General features: G+C 38.2%; 1 protein-coding gene across 2 annotated transcripts in view; it reads left to right on the top strand.

Moving 5' to 3' along the window:
• NAV3 (neuron navigator 3) overlaps positions 1–24632 on the top strand; it is a 270214-nt gene that overhangs the window by 123566 nt on the left and 122016 nt on the right. For both annotated transcript variants that reach the window (XM_074168208.1, XM_074168207.1), the window contains exons 6-9: positions 2553–2621; positions 5292–5431; positions 12090–13125; positions 22822–22937. In XM_074168208.1, coding sequence (XP_074024309.1) covers positions 2553–2621; positions 5292–5431; positions 12090–13125; positions 22822–22937 — 1361 coding nt within the window. The remainder of the gene's footprint in view (positions 1–2552; positions 2622–5291; positions 5432–12089; positions 13126–22821; positions 22938–24632) is intronic.

The raw sequence follows: 24632 nt of genomic DNA, 5'->3' as shown, positions 1-24632 counted from the left end.
TAAATATTTGTTTATACATTTAGGAGAGTGGCTAGACTAAAGTCCAGTCTGCAACTGTGTTCCAGTTCACATCTGTAATAGTGGGGCCAGCAGCTGGGAAACAAACATCCATGCAAAGCTTTAATGGGTCCAGCACATCCAGTGCTAATTGGGAAGGAAAACCCACAGTCATTAGGAACTTGATGCACCTGGTTTATGAGCTGTTAAAGTTCTCTTTTTCCCTTTGGTTTGTCACATTACTTTGGAAAATAAGTTTAGCCAGTCACAGTGGAAATGATGCTTTACTGACGTTGGCGCATCCATCAATGCCTTTCAAGCCTGTCTGGAAAGTTTGAAAGCAGTCTGTATGCTGGCATTTCATGAATTTGCTTGTGGATGGAGTCCCAAGTAACAGGCATAGAAGGAAAGCATTCTAGCAAGCATTTCCAGACAGGTGCTTCATGTATTTATTGCTACTACAAAGAAAAAAAAAAAAAAAAAGGTGTCGTCTGTCTGTGGGCTAGCTTATCAACAAGTTGGCAACATCACTGAGATTAAGTTATTTGATCTTTCCAGTTACTTTGGAATTGTGCTATTTGAGGTAGAAAAGCTGCAGTACGCTATGGCAATGCATACCATTCACTCTGTTTTTCCAGTCCACTGTCCGTGTTTATTATACTGTGTATCATTTTACTTTTTACAACATAAATGCACTAAGGTTTTATTTGACGTACCACCTTTCTCACAAACTTCTTAGCTTAGTCCGTGCAGATAAGCAGCTAACCATTACTAGATTCCTTCATTTTAAATGTGTTGAAAAAACAAGTGGAGGATCTCATCAAAAGAGGGACGATTACGCCAGACACAAATTTAGCAATTTCTGCAAAACAACCTATGTCACATTTGCATCGTAAGTGCAGACACTATTAGGAAAGATAGCTGTAGGGGAAACATAATTCAATATACTAATGACTAGAGAGATAAAAATATATAAACTGTAATTAGCATGGTACTATTATAAATTATGTTAGTTCCCACAGAAGTTATGGTCCTATAAAAAAACACTTTGTCAGCATTACTGTGAAGACACGTCAGACTTAAATGCTGCTTTTATATATTGAATGATTCCTTTTTGCCCTCTTAAGATTTAAGTACTCTCCATTTTTTTTATATTCATCATGTGCACACATGCCATTTGTTATTGGCAGGCACAGAAACAATGCTGAATCCTTTACTGGGGTTTAACTTGGTAAAGTAACAATAATCACACATCCCATTCAAGTCTCGCATCGTCCCTTGGTTTGGCCTCCTCCTTGCCCCTCTTCAGGACTGCTGTGCCAGTATGGGAAGACCTTTCTCCTTTGAGGGCTTCTCCCAACTGCTCTGTACTCAGACCATGTGCTTCAGTGGACCAGCAGAAATTGCTTAACACTTTTCTGGAAGACTCAATACCACCAGGTGTTTCTTGTTAGTGCTGCCAGTCTATAAAGCTGGGACTAGGGCACTGTGGTTTCTGCTGCTACTCAGAAGAACTGCTGGAAGATGCAGAACTGTAAAGGGCACAAGCAACTTATGACTCTCGGAGTTTCTGCTTACTCAGCTCTCCATCACTTCCTTAATAATGCACAGAATTAGATTTTGTGACTGCACCTGGCTTAGGCACCTGTCTATATCCTTAGGCTGTGTGGATCCCAGAGGATGCACCTGTTCATAGTAACTGAAATTATCTGGCAAGAGGCCGAATCTTGGCTGTACATTTGACATATCCTCTATGCAAATGTCTAAAAGAATAGAGGCAAAAATTTGCTGTTTAGTAATGACCCATTGTTGGGTGTCATAAGGAACATGCAGTTTTTAGCCCTGCATCACAGCGTATCTTCTGCTGCAGAAACACTACTCGGATGCCTTAATAGATAAAGATGCATTTTCCTATGGAATTTAAGTGAGTCTAAGCACGTCAGGGCTTTCCTAATAAATCCGCTGAGTCATTGCCTGGGTAACGCATCACATACGTGACCTGTGCTGCTGTAACAGTAATGAAAATTATGATGGGATGCTTCTTCCATATGGCTCTACTGCCAGGAGGGTCACCTTTCTTTAGTGGGAATTTTTCTGAGTCCACGTTGGATCTGGTGTAGCAAATTTGTTCCTAACTGCCAGACTGTGAACCCAGTCAGGTTGCGGGAGAAACTAGTAGCTGTGTGTTGGTTCTTAGTACTTTTTGTGTATAAAAAAATCCAAAAAGGCACAAAGTTTTGAGGTGCATTCTATGCAAATTGAGCTAGGCTTCAGTAATTCAGTCGCTGTGGAAATTTGCCCGCATTGTCTATTCCTAAGATAATTTATAGCAAATGAGATGAGTTATAACAATATCCATTATTTCATAATCTGTACATTGCATTGCTCATAAAAATCTGCATGTTTGCATTATTTCATATTTTTGCCAGTTAATTTGTGTTTTCTATCCATGTTCAATTTGCATTCATTAACTCATAGTTTGCTGGTAAGTGTGTTCTTTCTATACATGTTCAAAGAAATTCTTTAATTCAATTTCTCTGTTTCTTCTCATACAGTCTCACAGCCAGATATGCAACTCAATCTAATCACAGTGGAATTGCAACCAGTCAAAAAAAGACTTCTAGGTCAGTTAAATATCTCTAATTTATTGCTTGTTAGTGATACTCAAGCAAGTATATGCCCACTGATATTTTATCCTTTGGACATAAGCAGACATTAAACAATGTGTATTTATGTTATGCGTGCAAGCTTCGCAACAATGAGCTTTGCCACGGGGAAGCCGTGTATGGACTGGAAGAAGCTGATTTGTACTCTATATTAGCAATATTTCTGGTTGTTATATATCCTGCATCTTTGTATCCTGCATGTAAAATATTGGGTGTGAAGGATTAGTCGGTGATTTTAGTGCTCTCTACTCTCTGGCTCAAATCCTTGCTTTAGTCATGAGTGAAAAGAAGTTTGGGAGTCCATCCCAATTCCCATGAGATGTTTTGCAAGCATCACAACTCCACCTGAGAAGTTGAGTTCACAGAGCCAAGTTCATGCAGAAGCAAAATAGACCAGAAAAAAAAGAACCAGTTCCAAGACTTCTGCTCCATCAAGAGTAGCCTGCACACAGTCCTCACGAATGAGATGCTTTGTTTTGGCAGTGAATTTGACAGAGCTGTGTGTAGGAGCTGACCTGATTCAGATTTCATCAGTACTTTCAGTTTATCGCTTCCATGAGCACTAAAATCTACAAGCCAGATTGCAGAAGAAAGAAACTGAGGTCTAAAGCTTAATCTTGTTTCTAGCTTTTTTTTTTTTTTGGTGGGGGATAATTAATGTGCTCATTAATTATACCTTTGCGATACAGTTCATTGGTGAGAACAATGAACTCGAAATTGCATAATCTACAATAAAAATTGCATTTTGCAGTATAGCGCACTAACACAATTTGAGTTGCTGGTGATAGCTTGGAATGAGCTATACCATGGTCCAGTTGCTTTGCACCTGCATTTAGAGGTCTTTAGTTTTTCTTATTGCTGATGCTCCTGTCTTGTCCACACTCAACATGTCGAGGTTAACAGTCTTACTGTCTAATACTTTAAATCTGTGGCAGTGTTTCCGAAGCCTGTTCAGAGGTATGTATGTAACTTGTCCTTTATATGTTATTCTCTTTGCATTTCCTTAGCTGCTTAACATGATTCTGCAAAAGCAATTTAAAACCTGAATTAAATTAAGAAAAAGACAGCAAATGAGGTAAACTGGAAAGTGTGTAGAGCAAATGACCTCATGCATAATGTGCTTACTGTGGCAAGTTCTCGAATTCTGGCGTACAGAATATATGCAGAACTATTTTATATTTTAACAGAACAGATGAGTTTCCAGTGTTGCACATGCCTTCTCATTGCTTTTTTCATTACCTTTGACAAATGATCTCAGGGCTCTTACTGCCTGTCAAATTAGCGTAATGAGAAGGAGCAAATGGATTTTTAAGTTTGTTTTAGTGCATTCTTCAGGGAACAGAAGATCACTCGAATTCATGGGTCACGGTAAAGGTTAGCATGTGTACAGCTGCAGAGCAGAGACAGTCTGCTCTGGGCTCGGCACAGAGACTCGCAGGGCAGGCTGGCGGCCAGAATGAGCCATAAAAATAACTAATGGATTAGCTCTCTGAGGCTTAAATTGGTAAAGGAAGAGAACATGGAGCTGTTTACATATGTTCACTAATGAAAATAAAATGATTTGAACCTTTCTGTTGTACCAGTATATTAAACAAAAAAAAAAAGTTTGAAAGAAATCTGGCGTTTTGTAATTTTTTATAACATGATTTTTTTCTCCCTTCTGATGCTGCTTTTTTGTAGTATAGTGAAACTAACAGAATTCGATAACTCTGGTATAATTTGTATTGCCACTATTAAAATCATGGTATCATCCCAATATCATTCTGAGAAGAGAGATATTCTTCTACTACAGCAAAAGCCTTTTGCTGATTCAACCGTTTCGTTTTGTCTATCAGATAACAAAACTGGAAAGGAGTTGGGGGTGCCCACAAAGATGCTGCAGAAAGTTTGAAATGAGCATGTATTAAAGAATCTTACATCAGAGAACAGATTCAGACAGAAAAAAGATGCAGGCTTACACATGCCAGGGACAACAGTCTACTTTTTTTTCTTAGCATAGCCACACAGTAAGGTTCAGATGGTGGCAGCAAATACTAACAAATGAACTGTATGGGCTGCATTATATACTTCTGTCCAAAAGCTATACATGCATCTGTAGCATCTAGCTAAAATATGTATTTTCAATATTTTTCATTTAAAATAAACAGGTGGAAGTGAGAAATAACCAAAGAAGATAAATAAAAAGCCAGCTTTTGTGCTAAACACAGCTGTGAAATATTTGCTAGAGTAAGAGATATGAAATACTTCTCAACTATGTATTGTTGTGCTTTCTAATCAATTTCTGTAATATTTCCTCTTCAAAAGTGACAGATTTAAATAAAAGTTGATATCGCACTTTAATGGTTTGTTAGGATGAATCTGTTCTAGCAATGTTAATGGCAAATGCAAAGCATCTTCTTACATGTCTTGTGACTCTAGAAAGCATCTTTTTCCCTTCTGTGTGTGTAAGGATAAGCTTTTATTTTTATTTGTGGAGTCTAACTAATTCGAATCCTTGTGTTCTTTGTTGCTTACCTGAAATCCTTGTTTTCAGTTGTTGGTTTTAAATTCTGGTCTGATATTAGCATACTGGCTCCTCTATATGTTGCGTTACATAAAATGAACTGATTTCTGATTATACCATTCCAGGCTTCCAGGACCCTCAAGGGTGCCAGCTGCAGGCAGCAGTACCAAAGTCCAGGGAGCTTCTAATTTAAATCGGAGAAGCCAGAGCTTTAACAGCATTGACAAAAACAAGCCTCCACAATATGCAAACGGAAATGAAAAAGGTAAGTTATTAAAAGTTACTAAGCTCACTCTACATTACATACAGGAGGAAAAAAAAAATCACTTGGTAAGGAAGACCTGTGGAGATAGGGCTCTGAATTAGGACTTGTGGTTGAGTTGGAATTAAAGTTCAGAACTGAAAACTTTCAAGATGTTATAATTATATTTTATCCCTCTTCGATGGAAATATCACTGGGTGATTTTTCTGAAATAAAAATGAATCCATATTGGATGCCTGTAATCTTGGTCCATATTCTAGTGTCATACCCAAAGGAAGGCTGCCATAATTTTCATGGGAGTTTGCATCTTAACCGCTAATGGAGAAGAATCAGAATATTGTATTTGCATCAGAATATTACGTGTGTCTATTCCTTCAGAACCTTTGCTAGTGTATGTATGTCTGAGGAGAGGATTGGAAATTAAGTCAAATGTAATGAAATTTTGCAGGGATTTGAATTCCGTATTCATGTTTTATTGCCTCCTTTAAATATGAACTTCCATTATGGAAACAAACTGAGTTTCCTGGGTCTTTCCATTTCTCCCACCGTGACACTGTTTTCCTGGAAAATGTGCCTCTGCAGGCTTTATCTCAGAAAGAATAATGTAAAAATCCATCTTTCTGAGTTGTGTAACTAATCCAGCCCCTTCCCCCCCTCCTTTCTTCCTTTGTGTAATGAACAGCATTTTATTCATATCTCTGGGTTACAATACAGTTGAAAATGATACAATATACATAGTACCCGTTTGCATCCTTGGGGTCTGTGGGAGGAACAAGTATGCAGTGAATGTTCTTCATCCAAGCAACAGGCAACTATCCAGATTTTTTTTACAAAATTCTGATGAACACACTTTGCCCCTAGCTGTATCTGAAGATATAAAACCGTCCTTTCAATGGTTATTTCTTTATTTTTACTGTTGGGGTTGAATGTTTTAGATAGTTCTATTGTGGGATTTATTTTATCAAGGACTTCTTTATGGCAAGACATCCAGGCTAAAACTAGAAAGAGATCAGAGTGACAATTGAGCAGACACTGTCTAGTTCACAAATACGATAGCGAAGTTATGAAGTAGATGTGGCTGCTTGAGTGAAGGTATGTACAGCAGTTTAGGTTTTAGAATTGCTTCATAGTGTTGATGTAAGTTTGCTACTACAATACGTGAAAGTGAAATGCTTCAAGGTGAGACATGCTTGTAGGTATTAATATTCTGAGCTCACTACTTGAAAACTATCTTTTGACTGCTAAGGTTTGCGTTGCATTACACATTTATGTCGCTTTTTGCATGATGGGTGTCTTTACTTTTCCATTTCTTTACAGCAGAGAAAGAGAACCTTGATGAGATTTTTAGTGAAGTCATCATTTGCAAGAGGATAAGGGCTTTGTGTATAATCACTCAATTCATTTTACAGGATATAGAAAATGTAATGTTTCATAACTACAGAGTACTATATTTGAGATGTTTCTTTCTGCTCTTTTTTCTTTCTTTCAAAACAGCAGAATGGATGGAAGAACATATTTTACATGAGAATATAAACCGAATACAAGTTTGATTTAGAGTATAAAGCAGAAGTCAATTAGAGAAAATAACTGCTGTGAATGCAAGGATAGCAAAATGATATTTTTTATAATGCGCTGAAAGTACACATGAGAACCTGTATTTGAATTCACCATGCTACTTGCCTAAAGAGAAAAACAACTGGACCATGCTATATTTTAAATTTAATTGTTATAGTGGCTAAATTTTTAATATTACAATAACATTTCCAAGTAATCTTTTGATATTTGTTTTTAAAGCATTTGAGGACGTTCTGTGAACTGAGTTTTTTTGAAGAATTTGTTTAGAAACAAACTTCAACCCTCACAATAGTAGTAGTAATAATAACAAACATCTCTTTTAAAAAAGTCACTATTTGTTGAAAAACTGATTTTTCCTTACAGTTTGGCACACAAAACAAACCTCATATTTCAAATGTTGCTTCTGATGCAGATGCTTGGAGCAAGATAACTTTAACAGCTTCCGTTGAATGGATATACAGTCCATACACTCTAATTTCTGAAACGTACATCATATAGTAAATAGATTGTAATTCTGTGTTAGTGTTGCATAAACTGAAGCGGAAAAAGAGACAACTTGCTCCAGGTAAATAGTCATCAGAGGTTGGGACCTCCAGACCTCTTCAAGGGCAGACCGCTGTTGGTACATTTTTCTCTGCTGTACACCTTCCTGTAGGTGCTACATGGAGACTTCAGAAACGATATACAGCATAAGGGGTTTTTTTTAATCCAGTTATATCTAATACTTGAAATCCAATCCTGCATAACACAGGTTCCCACTCAGTCGCAGTGGGGAATGGATATGTAGACACAGAGTTAAAGGAGACCTGAAGGTGATCCAAAATAAGATGTGATATGGCCCTTTTATTTAGTGTTTCATTGTTTACTATGTCTTTAATGTTATCTCATTTGAATGTTGCTTAGGGAGTGGTTCATGAAGTAAGAAACCTGGCTTCCCTGAGGGAATGCAGGTTTGCTCTTTATTGAGTAGAGCCCACTTTTCACCCACAGACGCAAACCATTGCTGTGACACAGGTAACTGTAGCTGCGGTTAAGTCAGGAACACACAACGCAGCAGAACAATAAACGTCATGAATTGAAACTCATCTGTGGAACTTTAGTGAGCTGACCTTTTGGGGTTTTTTTTGCTGGTCTTTGCAAAGGATACATCTGTTTTCCAAGTCACGTCACATCTATCTGCTTCTGACAGTAAAATAAAGACAAAAATAAAACTATCAGAAAGAAACTATTTGAATAAAGTGATTATTTGCATTGCTAATAAGGTGGATATTCAGGGTGTTTTAAGTCCAGCAAAGAAATAATGCTCTAATTCAAGCCAAATTTAAAAAAACCAAAATGTTTACACTTAGAGCTTAAAAACACTGCATCTGAACACTGACAAGGGTCTCTATGTCGTGGAGTATAATTGCCTGTTTTTCAGTATAGTTTTATAATATAAAATAGTGTTCACGTATTGTCCAAACTCGTTTTCAACAGTATTTAGTTATTTTGCCCATATTGACTCTGAGAAACTCTGTCCTGGAACACCATCATCTGATGGATGCAAATTGTTATTCATCTGTGACCAGTATGTACATATATAGTTAATTTGTTTATGTTTCTGCTAGTGCCAGTATTTTGTCCCTGGTGGTGTTCTCCTCCTGTGCTGATAAGGGGTAGCTACTTTCTCATGGACAGCCGAAAAGGGACAGTTGAACAAGCTGAACTGTTTTAATCTCAGCAGATAGACCTCCCATTCCTCCAAGCATCCCTGTAGCAGTTCTCTGCAGTTCTTCCATTTTCTACTAACCTTTTTTATTGTGACTGACTAAAATTGGATACTCTAATATGGGCACCTGCCTGCTACAGAATATCTAGATTATCAGTACCAAACTATACTGATCGGGGGAGCTGTTGCCACAGAGGTCCTGTCTTCTCCAACAGCACTGAACACAGCACAGGTCACAGACGAGAAGACAGAGGGGGCTGATTGCATACTGGGCTCAAGTTTAACCCCACACATGTCCTTTATTTGTGCAACAGCCTATGAGAAGTGGACTTGAAAATGTCCATGCGGTTGTCATGCTCTTGCTGGGGTCTGGTAGAGATGTCTGGTTTTGCACTGAACAGCTGGGGCTGTTGCTGCTCTACTTTCCCAACGCAGGTTGGGCTGAGTTCTGAAGCACTGAGCTCTCAAGCAGAATGTGAAATTGTTTTCGCCACAAGCTGATTATGCATTTCAGCAATAAGGGGATTAGGCCCTTAAACAGAAGACTGTCTTCCTGTGAAATTTAGTTTATAGAAATATAAAATCGTTGCCATAGGTTGAGTTCTCTCTGTGTCAAAATCACCACAAGGTGGGGACAGAATTCATGTGACAAGCAGCTAAATCTAAGTCCAATGAATGATGTGCAGCTTCAAGTAATGCGTTTGGGCTAAGGGGGGGGAATAAATCTTTTTATTCCACATCTTTAAACATACAGACAGGCTCTCAATATTTCTTGAGAGCATGCAGTCCACATTCCTTGCAGAAACATTAAGGATACACTTTAAATTGAAGATTAAAGTCAAGTTAAAGCTCTCTGTAATTTTGTGATGTTGTTTATGGTTTGTGGCATAGGGATCAAATAAGTACCAGTGGTTCCAGCAACCTGTGGTTTTTTGCTATATATGTAGCAAAAGAAGCTGTTGATGAAACAGTAAATACTCTTCTTTTTACATTTTTTCCCCCCAGTGAGTTTAATATTATATAGCAGGAAATACGGCAAGGCATACATTCTTCTTTTTAACCAGAAACTTTTTTTTTTTTGGTAGTAAAACTAATAGCCTGAAGCCATACAAATGTAACAATTAATATAACAGAGTGTAGTGGCATCCTGCTGTTCACAGATTGTCACATGTATTCTGCATTAGCTTTGCATATTCTTATGGTGAATTGTTCTGCAAAACTACTGAGATAGCTCAAGACTCCAATCCTCCTGTGTAATTAAGGCAAGCTTAGTGCAAGGCAAGACGTGTGCAAGAACGTCCTAGTGCACACCCAGTCCTGGGCTATCAGCCATGGGACTGATCCCTGGTATAAATTAAGGAAGCATGAGGGCTGCAATAATTTCCAACAGCTGTTGTTGGCCTCAGGCTCTCTTCCAGGGTCTGAGGCTCACCAGAAAATAGTAGCGGCTCTGCCGCAATTCCTGCCTTGGTCACAAGGGAGGGATCAGCTCTGTGTCTGCCCACCAAAGCTGCTCCATGGGCATGGTGCTACCTGGAGCTGGGGAATAAACTGTAATCTCACCTGTCCCAGAAGATGTTCTGTGGTAACCCTTACCAGTTAACGTTTTCTTGCCTAGTAACTGGATGCAGCAGAGCTGCTTGAAACCTTCTGTGAAGGTGGACTGAGCTCATTCAGCGCTGTGGGGTTTACATATCAGGCTGAGGAGCGCATGAAAATCCCTGGGCAGATGGAATTATACATCATCTATTGAAGGTGAAGGTGATTGGCCTGCTGTGTCCAGTTGTTAATAGCGTTAAGCAAGTAAAAGCTGCTTAAAACATTACATTTTCTGTCATGTTACTTTTTTTCAGATTTTTTTTATTATTATTTTTAAATTAGAAATTTTTAATGCTTGTTAGAGAAGTAAATTTTGCTATGTTTGCATGCTTCATTAAAGAAAATCCCATTCAGGATGCTCAAAATCCTCCCTTTCCTATGCGTAGTAGGGGCCTTCAGACTTCCAGGTGGCTAGTCTCATCCATACTAGGCCCTTAGTGCTGAGATTGCAAAAATGAAAATGACACACAACTTCACACTCTATGCTGAAGGGACAAATGTCTTCGGTGTCCTCATCTACTGTATTATTCAGACAGGGGGACCCCAAGGCATGACTTTGACTTCATGTGTGTACGCAACACATCAAGCACTCTTTGCCGTTACATGAACTGTATTTGTATTGCGTGTTTCATAGGCTTTCTTGTAGTACTGAATTTGATATACTATAGGCAGACTTATGGCTTATTCACTGGCGGTCCTGAGACTGAATGCCAAGACAGGATAGATACACTGAGAGGAAAATATGTCACCTGCTGAAATAGCTATGTACCAAATATTTGATTGCCATTACCACTTCATTTCTCTGGTGCTCCAGAGTAGTAGCATTTCAATAGTCAGATATGTCTTGGAAATCCGAGCTTCATACAGAAGAGCTTAATCCTTTCGTGCTTTGCTTAATTCAGCTAGATGACTTCCTTGAAAATCGTGGTTGTCAATTAGCATAGTTTGATTATTGCAGAAGGAGTCTTGTTCTCATTCATTCTGAGGATTTGCTGAAGTTCCTGGATGATGCAAATGTCGTGAAAGTACCAGAGCCATGTAGATGAACCTTCTGTACCTATCTATCTGAGCTTCAGGCCTAAAACAATTATCGTTGTTGCACCCATGTAGATATATCATTGTAACTTTCAAGTACTGACACTGGTGAAATTCTTGATATATTTTTTTCCCATCTATGAAAGTCCACTGGGCTAAGTTCCTGAAGTCAGGTACTAAAGGCTGCTAACTGTACTTAAAACCAAAAAAAAAGTAGAGTGACCTGCCATTTTTTGCTTTTATGAATATTGATCATATCACTTTAATTTCCTATTACTCAGTCTTCCTCCTCCTGCCCAAAACCTCAGCTTTCTAGGACATCTTTTGCTTTCACTAAACATCAGACCCCTCTTTCTCTGGTTTTATTTTTCTTCCAATATTGTAGCATTCTTTTTTTCTTCCGTGTTTCAGTGTTTTATTATTTACGATTGGAAGAATTTCTTTATGACTTACTAAAGATACGATCTTTAACTGGAAGGTTTAATTTGCATAATGAAATGGTTACAAGGAAGGCATTTCCAGGGCTCTGTTGAGCTCATAGAAGTATTGTACAACACTGTGATGGTGGGGGAAAAAGAAAGGCATTTTTGATTAGCGTCCTTCATGTTCTATGAACATGTAAATTATGTTTATTATAAATCACATGTAACTGTGTTTTAACTGCCAGAGGAGTATGATACCACCTTCAAGCAAGAGATGGGAGAATAACTGTACCATTATGGTTCTTTCTGGTTTTTTAAGCAGATTCACCAAAAGGCCCTCACCCATCTGCAGGCATGAATGGAAATGTGCAGCATCCCACCAGCACCGGGCAGCAGCAGGTCTCTGCCATACCCTCTCCAAGTGCAAGCAAGCCTTGGCGCAGCAAATCCATGAATGTCAAACACAGCGCGACCTCTACCATGCTGTCCGTGAAGCAGCCAAGTCCCGCAACCTCCCCTACTCCATCTTCAGACAGGCTCAAGCCCCCCCCTTCTGAAGGCGTGAAGCCCCCTTCATCTGGACAAAAATCTATGCTGGAAAAGTTCAAGCTGGTTAATGCTAGGACTGCTCTGAGACCTCCTTTGTCGCTGAGCTCAGCACCCAGTGACAGCGGGAGAGAGGATGATACCTTTTCAGAGTGCGGTGAAATGGATGTCTTAAGCAGTGGGGTGAACAGCGGCGGGTCCACAAGTAGCAGTCCTAAAGTATCACCGAAGTTAACACCTCCGAAAGCTGGAAGCAAAAATCTCAGCAATAAAAAGTCTTTGCTACAGCCAAAGGACAAAGAGGAAAAGAACAGGGACAAAAACAAAGTTTGCACTGAGAAAACAGTCAAGGAAGAGAAGGACCAGGTCACTGAAACATCTACAAAGAAGAGCTCAAAAATTGCAAGCTTAATCCCAAAGGGAAGCAAGACGACGGCGGCCAAGAAGGAAAGTTTAATACCGTCTTCTAGTGGGATCCCGAAACCTGGATCGAAGGTGCCAACAGCAAAGCAGAGCACTTCATCTGCATGCACAGGAAGTAAGGAGGCTGAAAAACTGAGGACTACAAAAGGAAACCAGTCCCAATCAACACCAAAATCTCAACTTAGCGAGAAGGCTTCTCCTTCCTCTGGTCTTGCTTCTTCTGAAGGAAAAGAACCAAGCGCAACTCTCACCCCAGGGTCCTCCACGGCTCTGTCGGCCTCAATGGCTACAAGCAGTGGCCAAGGCACAGGAAATGGTGTCGTCCAGCTTCCTCAGCAACAGCAATACAGTCACCCCAACACTGCCACCGTAGCTCCTTTCATTTATAGGTAAGGCCACAGAGGGAAATTGGGTTTGTGTTACCATTTAGGAAACAGAGCAAAAACGGATAGAGCAATGGCGTATCATGCTATTATGTTTCTTGTCTCTCAGTTTCTGTCACAGCATCATGGAGATTTTTTCCTAATATTATTTTTCAATTAATGTTGCTGCACGAACAATATCTTCCAAGAACCGAGTCTCTACCTTGCACAAAACAATCCACTGCAAATATTTGCCATTTAAAATGCAGGATGCTTTGATTAGAAATACAAATCACATGATACATTCCCTGTGCTGCTTTTGAAAGGTCACAGCTGAGTCAGGTTTCTAGTGTGGGTATTCTTGTTTGCAATTTAAGAACCTCAACATTTATTTGCTGATATTCAATAATATTTGCTTAAAATACACAGTTCTCTTTAAAAATCCTAAAATAAACTGCTGATGTTTTCAGAGCATGTAACAGTACTAGTAGGATATTAGAGGAAGAACCATACACAACATTTTGGGAAGAGAGAAAAGGTTGCTGTTTGCAGGTCCTTTTCCTGTTTAGCATTATACGCAAACTAGGTGTGGATTAACTGCCATGGAGGCAGTTAATTTTTACAGGTGATACAAACTCTTCTAATGCCCAAGGCTCTGGAATAGAGGAATGAACAGTTACGTCTGTCAACATTTGTCTGAATTTATTTTGCTATATGATAGAGCAACTGAAGAGAGACTGAGAGATTTCACTGTTGTGCAGCTCAGAAGACAGAGTAAGTGCAGAAAGACTGGCAGGCTGGTTTGAGTAATGATTTCAGATGTCAGTTGTTGGAGGGCTTTAGCTACAGTTGTGGGTAAATTTAACATCTGATAAAATGACAAATACATTATTAGGCAAAATATACTGGCAGTTTTTGTTAGTGAGTAGTACTGTAGATAATCTTGGCTAAAGATTAAAGAGGTGCTGAAGTAGGCTCTGAGGGAGTATATATATCATTACACACATCTAAACATACCTTCAAAACCAATTTGGATGAGTGATAAACTTTAAGTTAATTCTGAACAAAAGCAGATCAGAAAATCATATGGGGGGAAGGCATAATATAGGTTATATTTATTATAATGTGCAGTGGGTAGCGTCTTGAGCTTCAATTAAATATATCACTGAATGTGCTTAATATGCATGTTTCTTTATAGCTACTGGAATAGGTCAGTGATACAGACAATTTGCAGCATGGTACATAGGATGGCCTACATATGTGTTAGGGTGCATATATAAAGAGAGAAAAAGAAGCTATGCTTTACCTTCAGATGCATATGTCATTTAATGGCAATTTTACGACATATTGATGCTGTTTCATTGCATGATGGAGATATCTTATCGTTCTTTTAAGCTTCATCATGAGGCAAAATGTATTTTGAATTTTAAAGGGTGATAGAAACATGCATCTTCCAGAAAAATTTGCTATTAATAATTGTCTGTTTGCTTCAAACAAACAGCAAAGGAGACTGTATTTGAAGTTAAATCTCGCATGAAAATAAAATTCCCAGAGCCAAGGTCTGATCTCAGAATGCCATAAACCCAGAGTAATAGAGCGACTTTGATGAGGTTACTTCAATGCGTATGTCCGCAACTGAGAGCAGAATCAGACCCAAAAATACACAGTAACTAAATTCCTTGCAATTCTCAAGGGCTTTGTAACAGTACACAATGATTTCATAGAAGAGTATAAATATAACCGATATATCCAAATTTCCAAAATCAGCATATTTATTTTTGTGGACATATGGCAAGTACAAGTATGCATAAAGCTGGGGTACTGTATTTACATTTTCTTGCTCTTAAACATAACCATTTTCTGAGCATTCACCACAATTTATACACAGACTTTTCAGGTGCTCTTGCTAGAACAGCTTTATAGATTAATGTCTTGATAAACAATAGCTAGCATTTAGTCTAACAGTTTTTTACAGCTAGAAGATTGTCTAGGCTCTATGAGCTTGCAGTGCAGTCCTTGTAAAAGGTTTCTATAAAATTTAGTACAAATACAGTACATTTTATCCAAAATCCTGGTTTGTTGCTGATACCTGCAGATATAATCTATTTTGCAATGTTTATTACTCAGGAGGATATTAATGTAGATTTATGAGTAAAAAAAAAGTATTCCAAACAGTTTATTTGAGGCCAGCATGTATTTTGCTTAAACAGAGAATGCAGTGCTATAGCAGCTATCAATACCCATGTTCTCAAAGAGTTGTGTATTTTTGTTAATGGACAGTAGATAGAAAATACGGTTTCACTAGGAGGTTTTGAATTGATATATTGCACTATTCAGCTTTGCACCCTCAGTGCTTTGTCCTATCTGATATCACATTGTATTTTTATGCCTCTCAAACACCATGGCATGGAAATTCATATGGGATTATTACTTCTCTTCAAAGATTAGCAGCAACAGTCAGAGTTGCATTTGAGATAATCTAAATGAGTATAATTTATATTCTTCCATCCTCTTCAGCAAGTGATTATTTATTTTCAAACGCTGTTGTGAATGTGTTATTTACAGCCCCTTATGTGTCGCCTCTGAAGTTGACTGCAGGGTCCAGCTGATACAAGAAAGGCTGAAGTAGATGTAATTCAGTTGCCAGAAAGCTTGACAAGAGAGATACAGCAGGAAAAACAACTAAAAGGAAGGTGTAAGAGACTATATAATGGTTTAAAATATACCAACCACTATTTAAATTACACATTCTTCTACACAGACAGAATTGAAGGAAGATGGAAATTGTGCCATCTGCCAGACTCCCTTAGACTTGTATTGAAATTGGCCATAGAGTTTAGTTATCTTCCCAGTGGTGCATAACTTTCAGATGAAGAGTAACACAGAAGTTCAGTCCTTACTAAATTACAGCAAAAACAAGTAAAAAAGTGACATTAATGAAAACATAAAAGTAATCTAAATCTTTCTCCTAAAATCTTAGCAAGACAATAACAACCTAATTGCTCAGTTCCTAGCTTTCCTATGCATTGCTCAAAAGTGTAATATAACCTGTGATTCCAAACATTTTCTTGCACAAAGAGCCTGTTGTATGCAATCATTGCTTTATTTTTTGTGAGCCAAATTGTGTAAGTTTGCATTATTTTCATAAAATGGGAAACATAACTGATAGTCCCAAGAGTAAAAAAATGTCACCTCACTCCATGGGGCAAATCCTTAGTTGATGTAAATCATCATAACCCTACATGAAGTATGTGATATGTTTGCAATTAACATTTGCTGTGGATTTGCTCAAACACTAAAGGAGTATTTCAATAGGAGAACATTGAGTTGTAATTGGCTGCGTGTACTGCAGTTCAGTTTTATTTTGTTGGTGCCTCAAGTAACTGCTGTAGGAGCTTAGTGGGTCTCTTTTCCATGACTGGAATATAGAATCTGAAGTGCCCAAATCCTAGGGGCTGTGGTGCTCAGGAATTGCTTATTGCCTGAAATTCTGGAAGTATAGAAACTGCTGCAGAGAGCTGGCTGACCACTCATCATCCTGAGCTGCACTTCTATGTTGTGCATCACTTAAATTTCAGTTCTTCATCTAAATTTGTAGTTTAACTATAGCAACATCTGGAATAAGTTTCAGCACTGTCTGAATTGAGACCTTGCAGAGATATTCTTTCAGTGTCAATGCTGGACTACAAAAACCAGTTTGGCACTCCTTTTGTCCCTGAAGAATAAGAAACTGGTAACTTCAGCTGCCTAATAGATTGGTATAGAGAAGATGGGGCCAGACTCTTCTCTGAAATGCAGGGTGATAGGATGGGAGGTAAAAGATGCAAGTTACAGCAGGACAGATGCTGATTAAAATTAAAAACAATATCTACCTTGAGGGTAGAGCAGGCTGCCCAGAGAGGTTTTGGAAGCTCTGCCCTCGGACCTATTCAAGACTCAACAAAACGAGGCCCTGAGCAGCTTAATGTAACCAGACCTGCTTTGAGCAGGTCTTTGAACCAGATGGCATCTAGAACATCTTTCTGATCTACGTTACTTTCTGATTCTGTGAGGACTGAAGTGTTCACTATATAGACGCAAAGGAAGGAAATATCAGTATAATAAACAAACATGTTAGCAGGTACTAAAATCTCCTTCCTATCTCCTTTCCTATATGGTGATTGAAACAATTCTATTACTAGAGCATAGCTTCAAGGGTGCATGGGAAGTGCAGAGCTGTGACAGATGGGAAGGAGGAAATAATCTCGTTGCACCTCTGGAGGCACCGTGAAATTCAATTCCAGCTGCCTGTTCAGGATGTTTTTATACTGGCTTAGGGAAAAAATTCAACTGCTTTTCAAGGGTCCTCCAAACACAGCATCTGCGAGGTTTGTTGAAGTCATATTTATGTCCTGTTTTAATGACTAGAAGCTACTTCTGGTCACTGATTGTGGAGTTAAAATTAAGTTTTCAGCAAAACACATTCTCTCAGTTTATTGTTAATAATAGATTCTGCTGCTAAAAAAACTGCAACTCTTTCTTTAAAAATGTGATGATTCAAAGTTATACTGCAGTGCTTTATTGATTTCCATTATTTACGTTACTGTTGTTAAAATAAAGCAACAGTCACCACTAAAATTTTGCAATTGTAGGTAGCAGTAAACATTGCCACCCACCAGTTTTAGTTGTAACAAAAACACAGTGTTTAGAAAAAACCTCCCATTTTCTCATGCTTGATTTTCAAGTAATTGTGCAAGAAAAGTTTCCAGTGTAGATATGTTGGCTTAAGAGATGGGAAGGAGGATAATAAATGAAGAAACCAATATAAACACATACTTGATTAATGCTGAGTTGAAACAGTAGCTTGATATTTTCAGTTGCTTACTGTTTATATTCTGAAGTTACTCTTCTAAATGGCCACACAGACAAGTGTGGCCTTATTCCTTTGACTAAATAATCAGTAAAGTGTAGGATAAGGGGCTAAAAAGGATATTCTGTCCAGTCTTCTGTCACTGCCAACCATATTAACCCTTTCATAAACAAACTAAGCTTTATTTTAAAATAGTTAATCCTCACTACTCCAACAGGAAGATTACCTCATCTCATTGTTAGAAATTGCTTACAATCTACACGATGAGACTGCACCCATTTATTGCTTTGTTAATATTGTCCTTTAACTTAAAAAGTTGTTTTCACTCTTTTTGATCACCCTTTTTAAATAGTTGAGGGAATACTCCCATCCTCTTCCTTCTCTTTTGCAAGGCTAAACCAAATTGTCGCTTTCCTTTCAGAAGGGTTTCTTCTCCCACATGAGCATCCTAGTAGCCCATCCCTGCAACTGTTCCCCATTTAGCTCACATGTCTTGAACATGGGTGATCAAACTGCTCATGTTCCAGATGTGGTCCTGCCAGTCTGTTGCACTGACAGCGATACACATTCAAGACAGCTGCACCTCAGAGAGTTGTTGGAAAAAAAAAACAACCCAGCATATTCATTTGATATCTTTTGGAATGTCAAGTAAAAACCAAACAAATCTTTGATGTTATCTGTGTTTATCAAAGATTGGCTATTTCGATAGAGGCAGGAAATGACTGACTGCGTTAAAGACAGCTTATTAAGTACATTCCAAATTCTGTTCTTAATTACTCCTGTATGGGCTCATTTTAATCAAACTGAACGAGCTTCTGCAGGTGTGATTGAGAGCAGGATTTGTCCCATTAAGTGAGTTTTATGCTCTTACAAATAGGTAACATATAACTCGGTGGGCTGGGGATAAATATATTCTCTGATTGCCATGATTAAAATAGAAAACAGATTGTCCTGTTTTCATGACGGTTGCCTAAATTAACCTGTGCTGCAGATGCACAGCACTGGGAGAAATGTCAATGGGGCTGCTTTGACTAAACTGAAATTCTTATCACTTTCCTTGATGTCAAGAGAGATGCAAGGATTTAAATCTTTTTTTAAGGCAGTGGGCTGTGAATAGGTAGAAGATAGAAAGCCATTCATTAAGGCCAATGTGTAAGGTTAATTAGAAGATCTTTCAATTTGCTGTTTGCTAGCTCAGAGCTTAATCTGTACTGCAGTCCTGCAGAGATCACTTGTGTCATTCATAGGATTAATATGGCCCAGAGTAAGAAGTAAAAGCCAGAGGTATAGGGGAAGACAAATCTGAAAATTTCACTTTCTTTTTTTTCATCCTTTTTCAAATGTATCACACCCTGTGACAAGCCTAGAGCAAAGCAACCAGGCACCCAGTCGATACCTGGGCCTCCTTACTCCCCAAGAGCTGGGGCTCCTACATGGGCTTGCTTGGAAATCGTTCACCGCTAGACCAATCTCAGCCCATCCGGGCTAATCTCAGCTCCAGAAAAAAACCAGGGCCCTGGCCATCATGCATCACAAAGCAAGGCTGCTGTGGAAGTCCTGGCAGCTGGCAACCCAGTGGAGATCTGGTGGGAGAAGAGCTATCGGTGAGAGCCCCATTCCCAGGTTCCTCAGAATACCTCCATCACAGCTGCCCAAAGGCTGGGCAGGTGCCTTTTGGCCCATCATTTCCACTATAAATAACCAATTTTCTCAAGTAAGCAGGACTTAAACTGCTGCTAAATCCATAGTCCTCAGTGGGATTTCTGTTCTTGCCTCAGATAATTAGAATCATTGATGTTTTTACTAAATTAAACATAAAAATGCTGAATGTAGTCAGTACCGCAGTTTCTTTGTTACTTGTTTTGATAGCAAATCACATTTATTTTACATTATATTTAAACTTTCAAGTTTCAAGTAAGATAAAAGGGACATTTCATGCTTCTTAGATCTGTTATTTCAGGCTGCCTATAAATTTAAGAAAACCGCATTGTATTTACATTTGGTTTGTGTTTCCATGGTTTTATTTCTACAAATTACATCAAACATATTTTAATTATTTGTGTTATATGATCTTTGTTATTCAATGTTTTTACTTTAAGGCTTAGGTTCTAATGCCATCTTATGTCCCAGAAACTCAATTTTCTGCTGCAATTAAGCCACAGATCAGATTCTAAAATCTGAAATGGAAATCTTTGCAAGTATCTCTTCTCACAGTGTTTTTCAACTTCTCTTCCTGATTATAGCTGCATCAGATTTTTGAAAATTGAAAAAAATCCAACAAAACACTGAAGAATGGAAATGTGCTTTAATTGGTACTTGGTATATCTAAACGTTTTGGTGTCACCTGGGCAAGCAAAGTTGTGAACAAGCGAAAATTTGTATTAATTGTTATTTTAAGTAAACAAGTTCACTCATCATGCTGAAGTTTACATAGTTGCTGTAGATCACTCATTACTTGTTTGTACTCTTGGAGGGAGAGCCGATCCTTTTAACATTATTATCTGTATTCCCGTACAGTCAACAATGAGTGATGTATTTGTCTGTATTGACTGTACAGGCAATAGTCACTGCCAGAGGGCAGTCCAGGTCATTGAAGTTCTGTTTTACCTAACCCCATTCACTAGATGAAGAATCAGTGCAAATGCTGAGTATTGGTGAGCGGTGAGAGTCCAGACCACTTAATCCTTTTCTGATGATAGATGTCCACATAAACAGGAATGGAACCTTTCTATCCTCTCTTAAAAGACAGCTTACACGTAAGGCTCTTGGTCACTCAAGGAAGGGTTTGCATCACCCTTCTGGGTTGATGCAGTGATTGACGGTTGAACAATTGCACAATCAGGAATGTGATGCCATAGGATCACAAGGAGAAGAGATGAAAAGGTTTTGTTTCTAACTAGAGGTGGACTGATGTAAACTCCATATAAATTTTGTGGAGAATGCTGGGAATACTTGATTGGCACCCAGCTAGCTGGGTGCTCTTCCTACAAGACCAAAAGCCGTCTACTCTTTTCTACAGTTCCTCTTAACGAACTCCAGCCTTGCTCTGGCTCCAGCCCTGGCAGCTCTGTGATTTGGGTTCAACGAGAAGAGTGCAGATCACATCAATTACCTTTGCCATTATTATAAGTGCCTTTTCTGAAGTGTGTTTTTGGGCTGATAGTTCACCCTGGGTTGATCCAGCAGTAAGTTTCAGCACTAACCCAGACAGGAGTACTCGTGAGCATTCATGGCATCTCACAGTGGCTTTCACTGAAAGCAGAAATGTCTCTCATTTGTTTTGATGATTTGAAACAATATGAGAAAACAAGTGGATGGTGGAATTTTGGGGTGTGATCGTTGGGGAGGGATAGAGTGGGCTTTTTGTTATTTAGGACACTGTCTTCGAGCACCAAATATAAAATTACATTCAAGGTCCGTAGGATATAGTTAACCTTGCAGTATGTGCTGAGCTTTTGTTTCCGGTAGCGAGTGACAGAGAGAAATAGTAGACAAGAACCAAAAATAGTTTTTTTATAGAGCAGTTGTTTGGTTTTAGCATCCCAAAAGTGCAGAAATTGATAAGAAGAGTGCATCAGATCAGGCCTAATTTACATTTCTATTTCTGTGTAAGTAGAGTCAGAGTTAAATGATTCTAATCAACAGATTCCACCATGAGAGTACTTGTGCCATTGTACGTGCATAGATCTGCTCCCTCACTTACTGTCGTGAATTTCTGAACAAATCTATTCAGTAAGTAACTCTGAAGAAAATGTTAACTGGAAAGTTACTTCATAAAATAAGTTGCCATAAAATTCTTTTAAGAGATGTCACTGTTTTTATCAGTTATACTTATAAAATACACATTCATCACAGTTAAATATTTGAGTTTACAGGTTAGTTGATCATTGGAAAAACTTTATGGTGAATTTTGATAACTGAGCTATAATTTAAAATTTATTTTAATAAATTTAAGTAATTTAAGTAATATTTTAAAATTAAGATATAAATATTTCACTAGTCTTTTAAGAAGTCAAAAGACTGGATGTGCTGTTCATGTCAGGAAGGCTGGAGGAACTAAGTGAAGACTTCTTATCTATTTTATTTTGAAAAGTGGCTAATGTATTTTATATGTATGCTTTTACTGTATACAAATGTGGTATAGGTTGCTTTTTAATGGCATCGTGGTTCAACAGTTCCTGTGTAAGCTAGATGCTACAGCTGCTTCTTAAGAAGAGACAATAATTGTGTCATCTATTTTATATTATCATTCATGTGCTTGAGTATTTCTTGCAGCTTACCATTATGCAATAGCAAATAACTGTATTCAACAAAGGGTAACCGTTATGTTTTATCAATGATATCCACAGAAATACACCATCACAGAAAATATGGGCTATCTGTTAGCAAGTTAATGGAAAAGCTTTTATTATCCCATTTTCCCAGAAGGCATATAGGGGGCATTATCAAAAGAAGCTGCACATACATTTAAATATCTGGGCCAGATTTCCATTCTAGCCTTGCATAAGCTTCTTCCCACATGGCCTTTCTGGCTTAATATTTCAGCAATTACAAGTTTTCATTTCCCTTATATGTGTGCAAGGATGTGACTTAACCGATTTAAATGGATTCTGCCTATATCTGGTTGACACCTCTTGCAGAGAAAAAGCAAGGAAACAAGATGGCTCTGAGTTGTTCTTGAAGAGAGAGACAGACAGAGTTCCTAGTTGCGTACAAATTTGTGTAGCCGGAGTCAAACTAACACAGAAAGAAAGTGACATTCATAGTATTTTCACCATATAGTAGTACAGTTCTAGATGAAGCTAAAGTGACGTTTGTTTCGATTCATACACGAATGACAGATAATAATAATCAATCCTCTTGCTTGATTTCAGAACTCTCTCAGAAAATGACAGTACCTCTTTACCACCTGCTGACTCCTGCACCAGTCCTACTAAAATGGATTTGTCGTTCAGTAAGACTGCCAAACAGTGCCTAGAGGAGATATCTGGTGAGTAACAATAAGCCAGGAGAAGCCTTTGAACATCTTTATTTACCTCTGTTTCTTACCAGGAGCTTTGCAGTGGCTTGAAATAATACTTCTAACCTCTATTCATGAGTGGTATTAAGTATGCAGAAAATGTGGGTCACGCACAGTTAGTGCTTCAAATGTATGGCTCTTTTCTGAACTGGCGCCTTCCGTTCAAACATCTTCATCATTTTGCAGAAATTGGGCTCAAGGTAGGGTTTCAAGTCATAATTATTTTCTAGTCGTATTGAATGTTCCAAGAGAAGTGGTGGAAAGTAGACTTCAGAATGTTTGACGCTTGCATTTAAGATCATCAAATTAAATCATAACATCAGAACTGAGAAATAAATTGCATAAGATATATTTTCTTTTGATAAATGAATCTACATTCAGAAAACATTCCTTACTATTGTATCTGACTTTTAAGCGCTTTCTAGAGCTAAGCTTCTAAAGGTTGTGTTCTGGAATTCCTTGTAACCTGGAGTAAAGTCCTTATTAGGTTACAAATGTGAGGGGATTTTTTTTTTTATCATATTGGAATAATTCCTTTGAAGTCAACAGAGCCAGACTGATTTACAAGAGCCCAGAATCTGGCCATAACTCTGCCTATGGATGCAAAAAGAAAAGTGTGTCACAGCTGACTTTCTCATCAGGACAGAATTGCACTTCAGGGTTGTGTGGGAGTACTTTCAAAGGGACTCTTTGCCAGAGCTGTTTTGTTGGGGCTTGGAGTTTTATTTTTGTTGTTGTTGTTTTGTTTTTTTCATTAGCATCCTTACTCTTATCATTTTTATGAGAATAAAAGGTGAAATCCTGTCCCTTCGGATTCACTTGTGGTTTTGCCCTTTTATTCCACATTTTTAACTTTCAAATGGATTCATTACGAGTCATGCAGTGCTTCTTGCACAGGATATAACTCACTTAAAGCACTAATTTGACACGTCAGTCTAAAATTATCTCTCCACCAGAAGGGAAATCAGATGGCCAAGTTTTGTGGGACTGTCTTAGCATTTAGCTGACTCATACTGAAATTGAGGTTTTGTCCTGGTTTGTCTCGGTCCCTTTGGAAGTTTTCTAAGGCTAACATCCCTTATTTGCACAGCCAGCTTTTGTCATAAATATGTCACCCTGAAACATGGTGAAATGTTCCCTGGAGGTGGCATATGCCTTTTAAAATTAATGTAAAAAATTATTTTTAATTAATCCAGAAATCAGACTCATTGGTCTTGTACATATAAAAAGTATAATTGAAACACTTACAAAAATCAAAAGATGCTTCAAAGAATTATCAACAGAGATGCTAAAAAAAAAGATACTGATTCAGTACCTGCTGAAATGATCAAATGGGCTATCAGGTCTCCTGGCCTTTTACTGTTCTGAACAGAAATGGAACAGCATCAAAAGGAAGAAAATGGCATGAAGGGCACTAGACATCAGAGATGTTTCTAATCTGATTATTCAGACTGGCATTAGCAGTTGACTGACATAACAGGCAGCAAAGCAGAACCACTGAGAAAATGCGGTCAATGGTTTGTTGTATACAGAGGAAAACAGATGTGTGTCATCCATAATTGACTGTTAGCAGCAAAAGGAATTAATGGATTAAGTACTATATGTGCTCAATAAGTTATTGTTTCTGTTGGTTAACTATCACCAAGTCATTGGTGATTCTATCAC

The sequence above is a fragment of the Numenius arquata genome, chromosome 2 (genome assembly GCF_964106895.1).
Source record: "Numenius arquata chromosome 2, bNumArq3.hap1.1, whole genome shotgun sequence".
NCBI classification, from domain to species: Eukaryota; Metazoa; Chordata; class Aves; order Charadriiformes; family Scolopacidae; genus Numenius; species Numenius arquata.
Note: the sequence above shows the minus strand (reverse complement) of the source record. Positions and strands in the feature narration are given on the sequence as shown.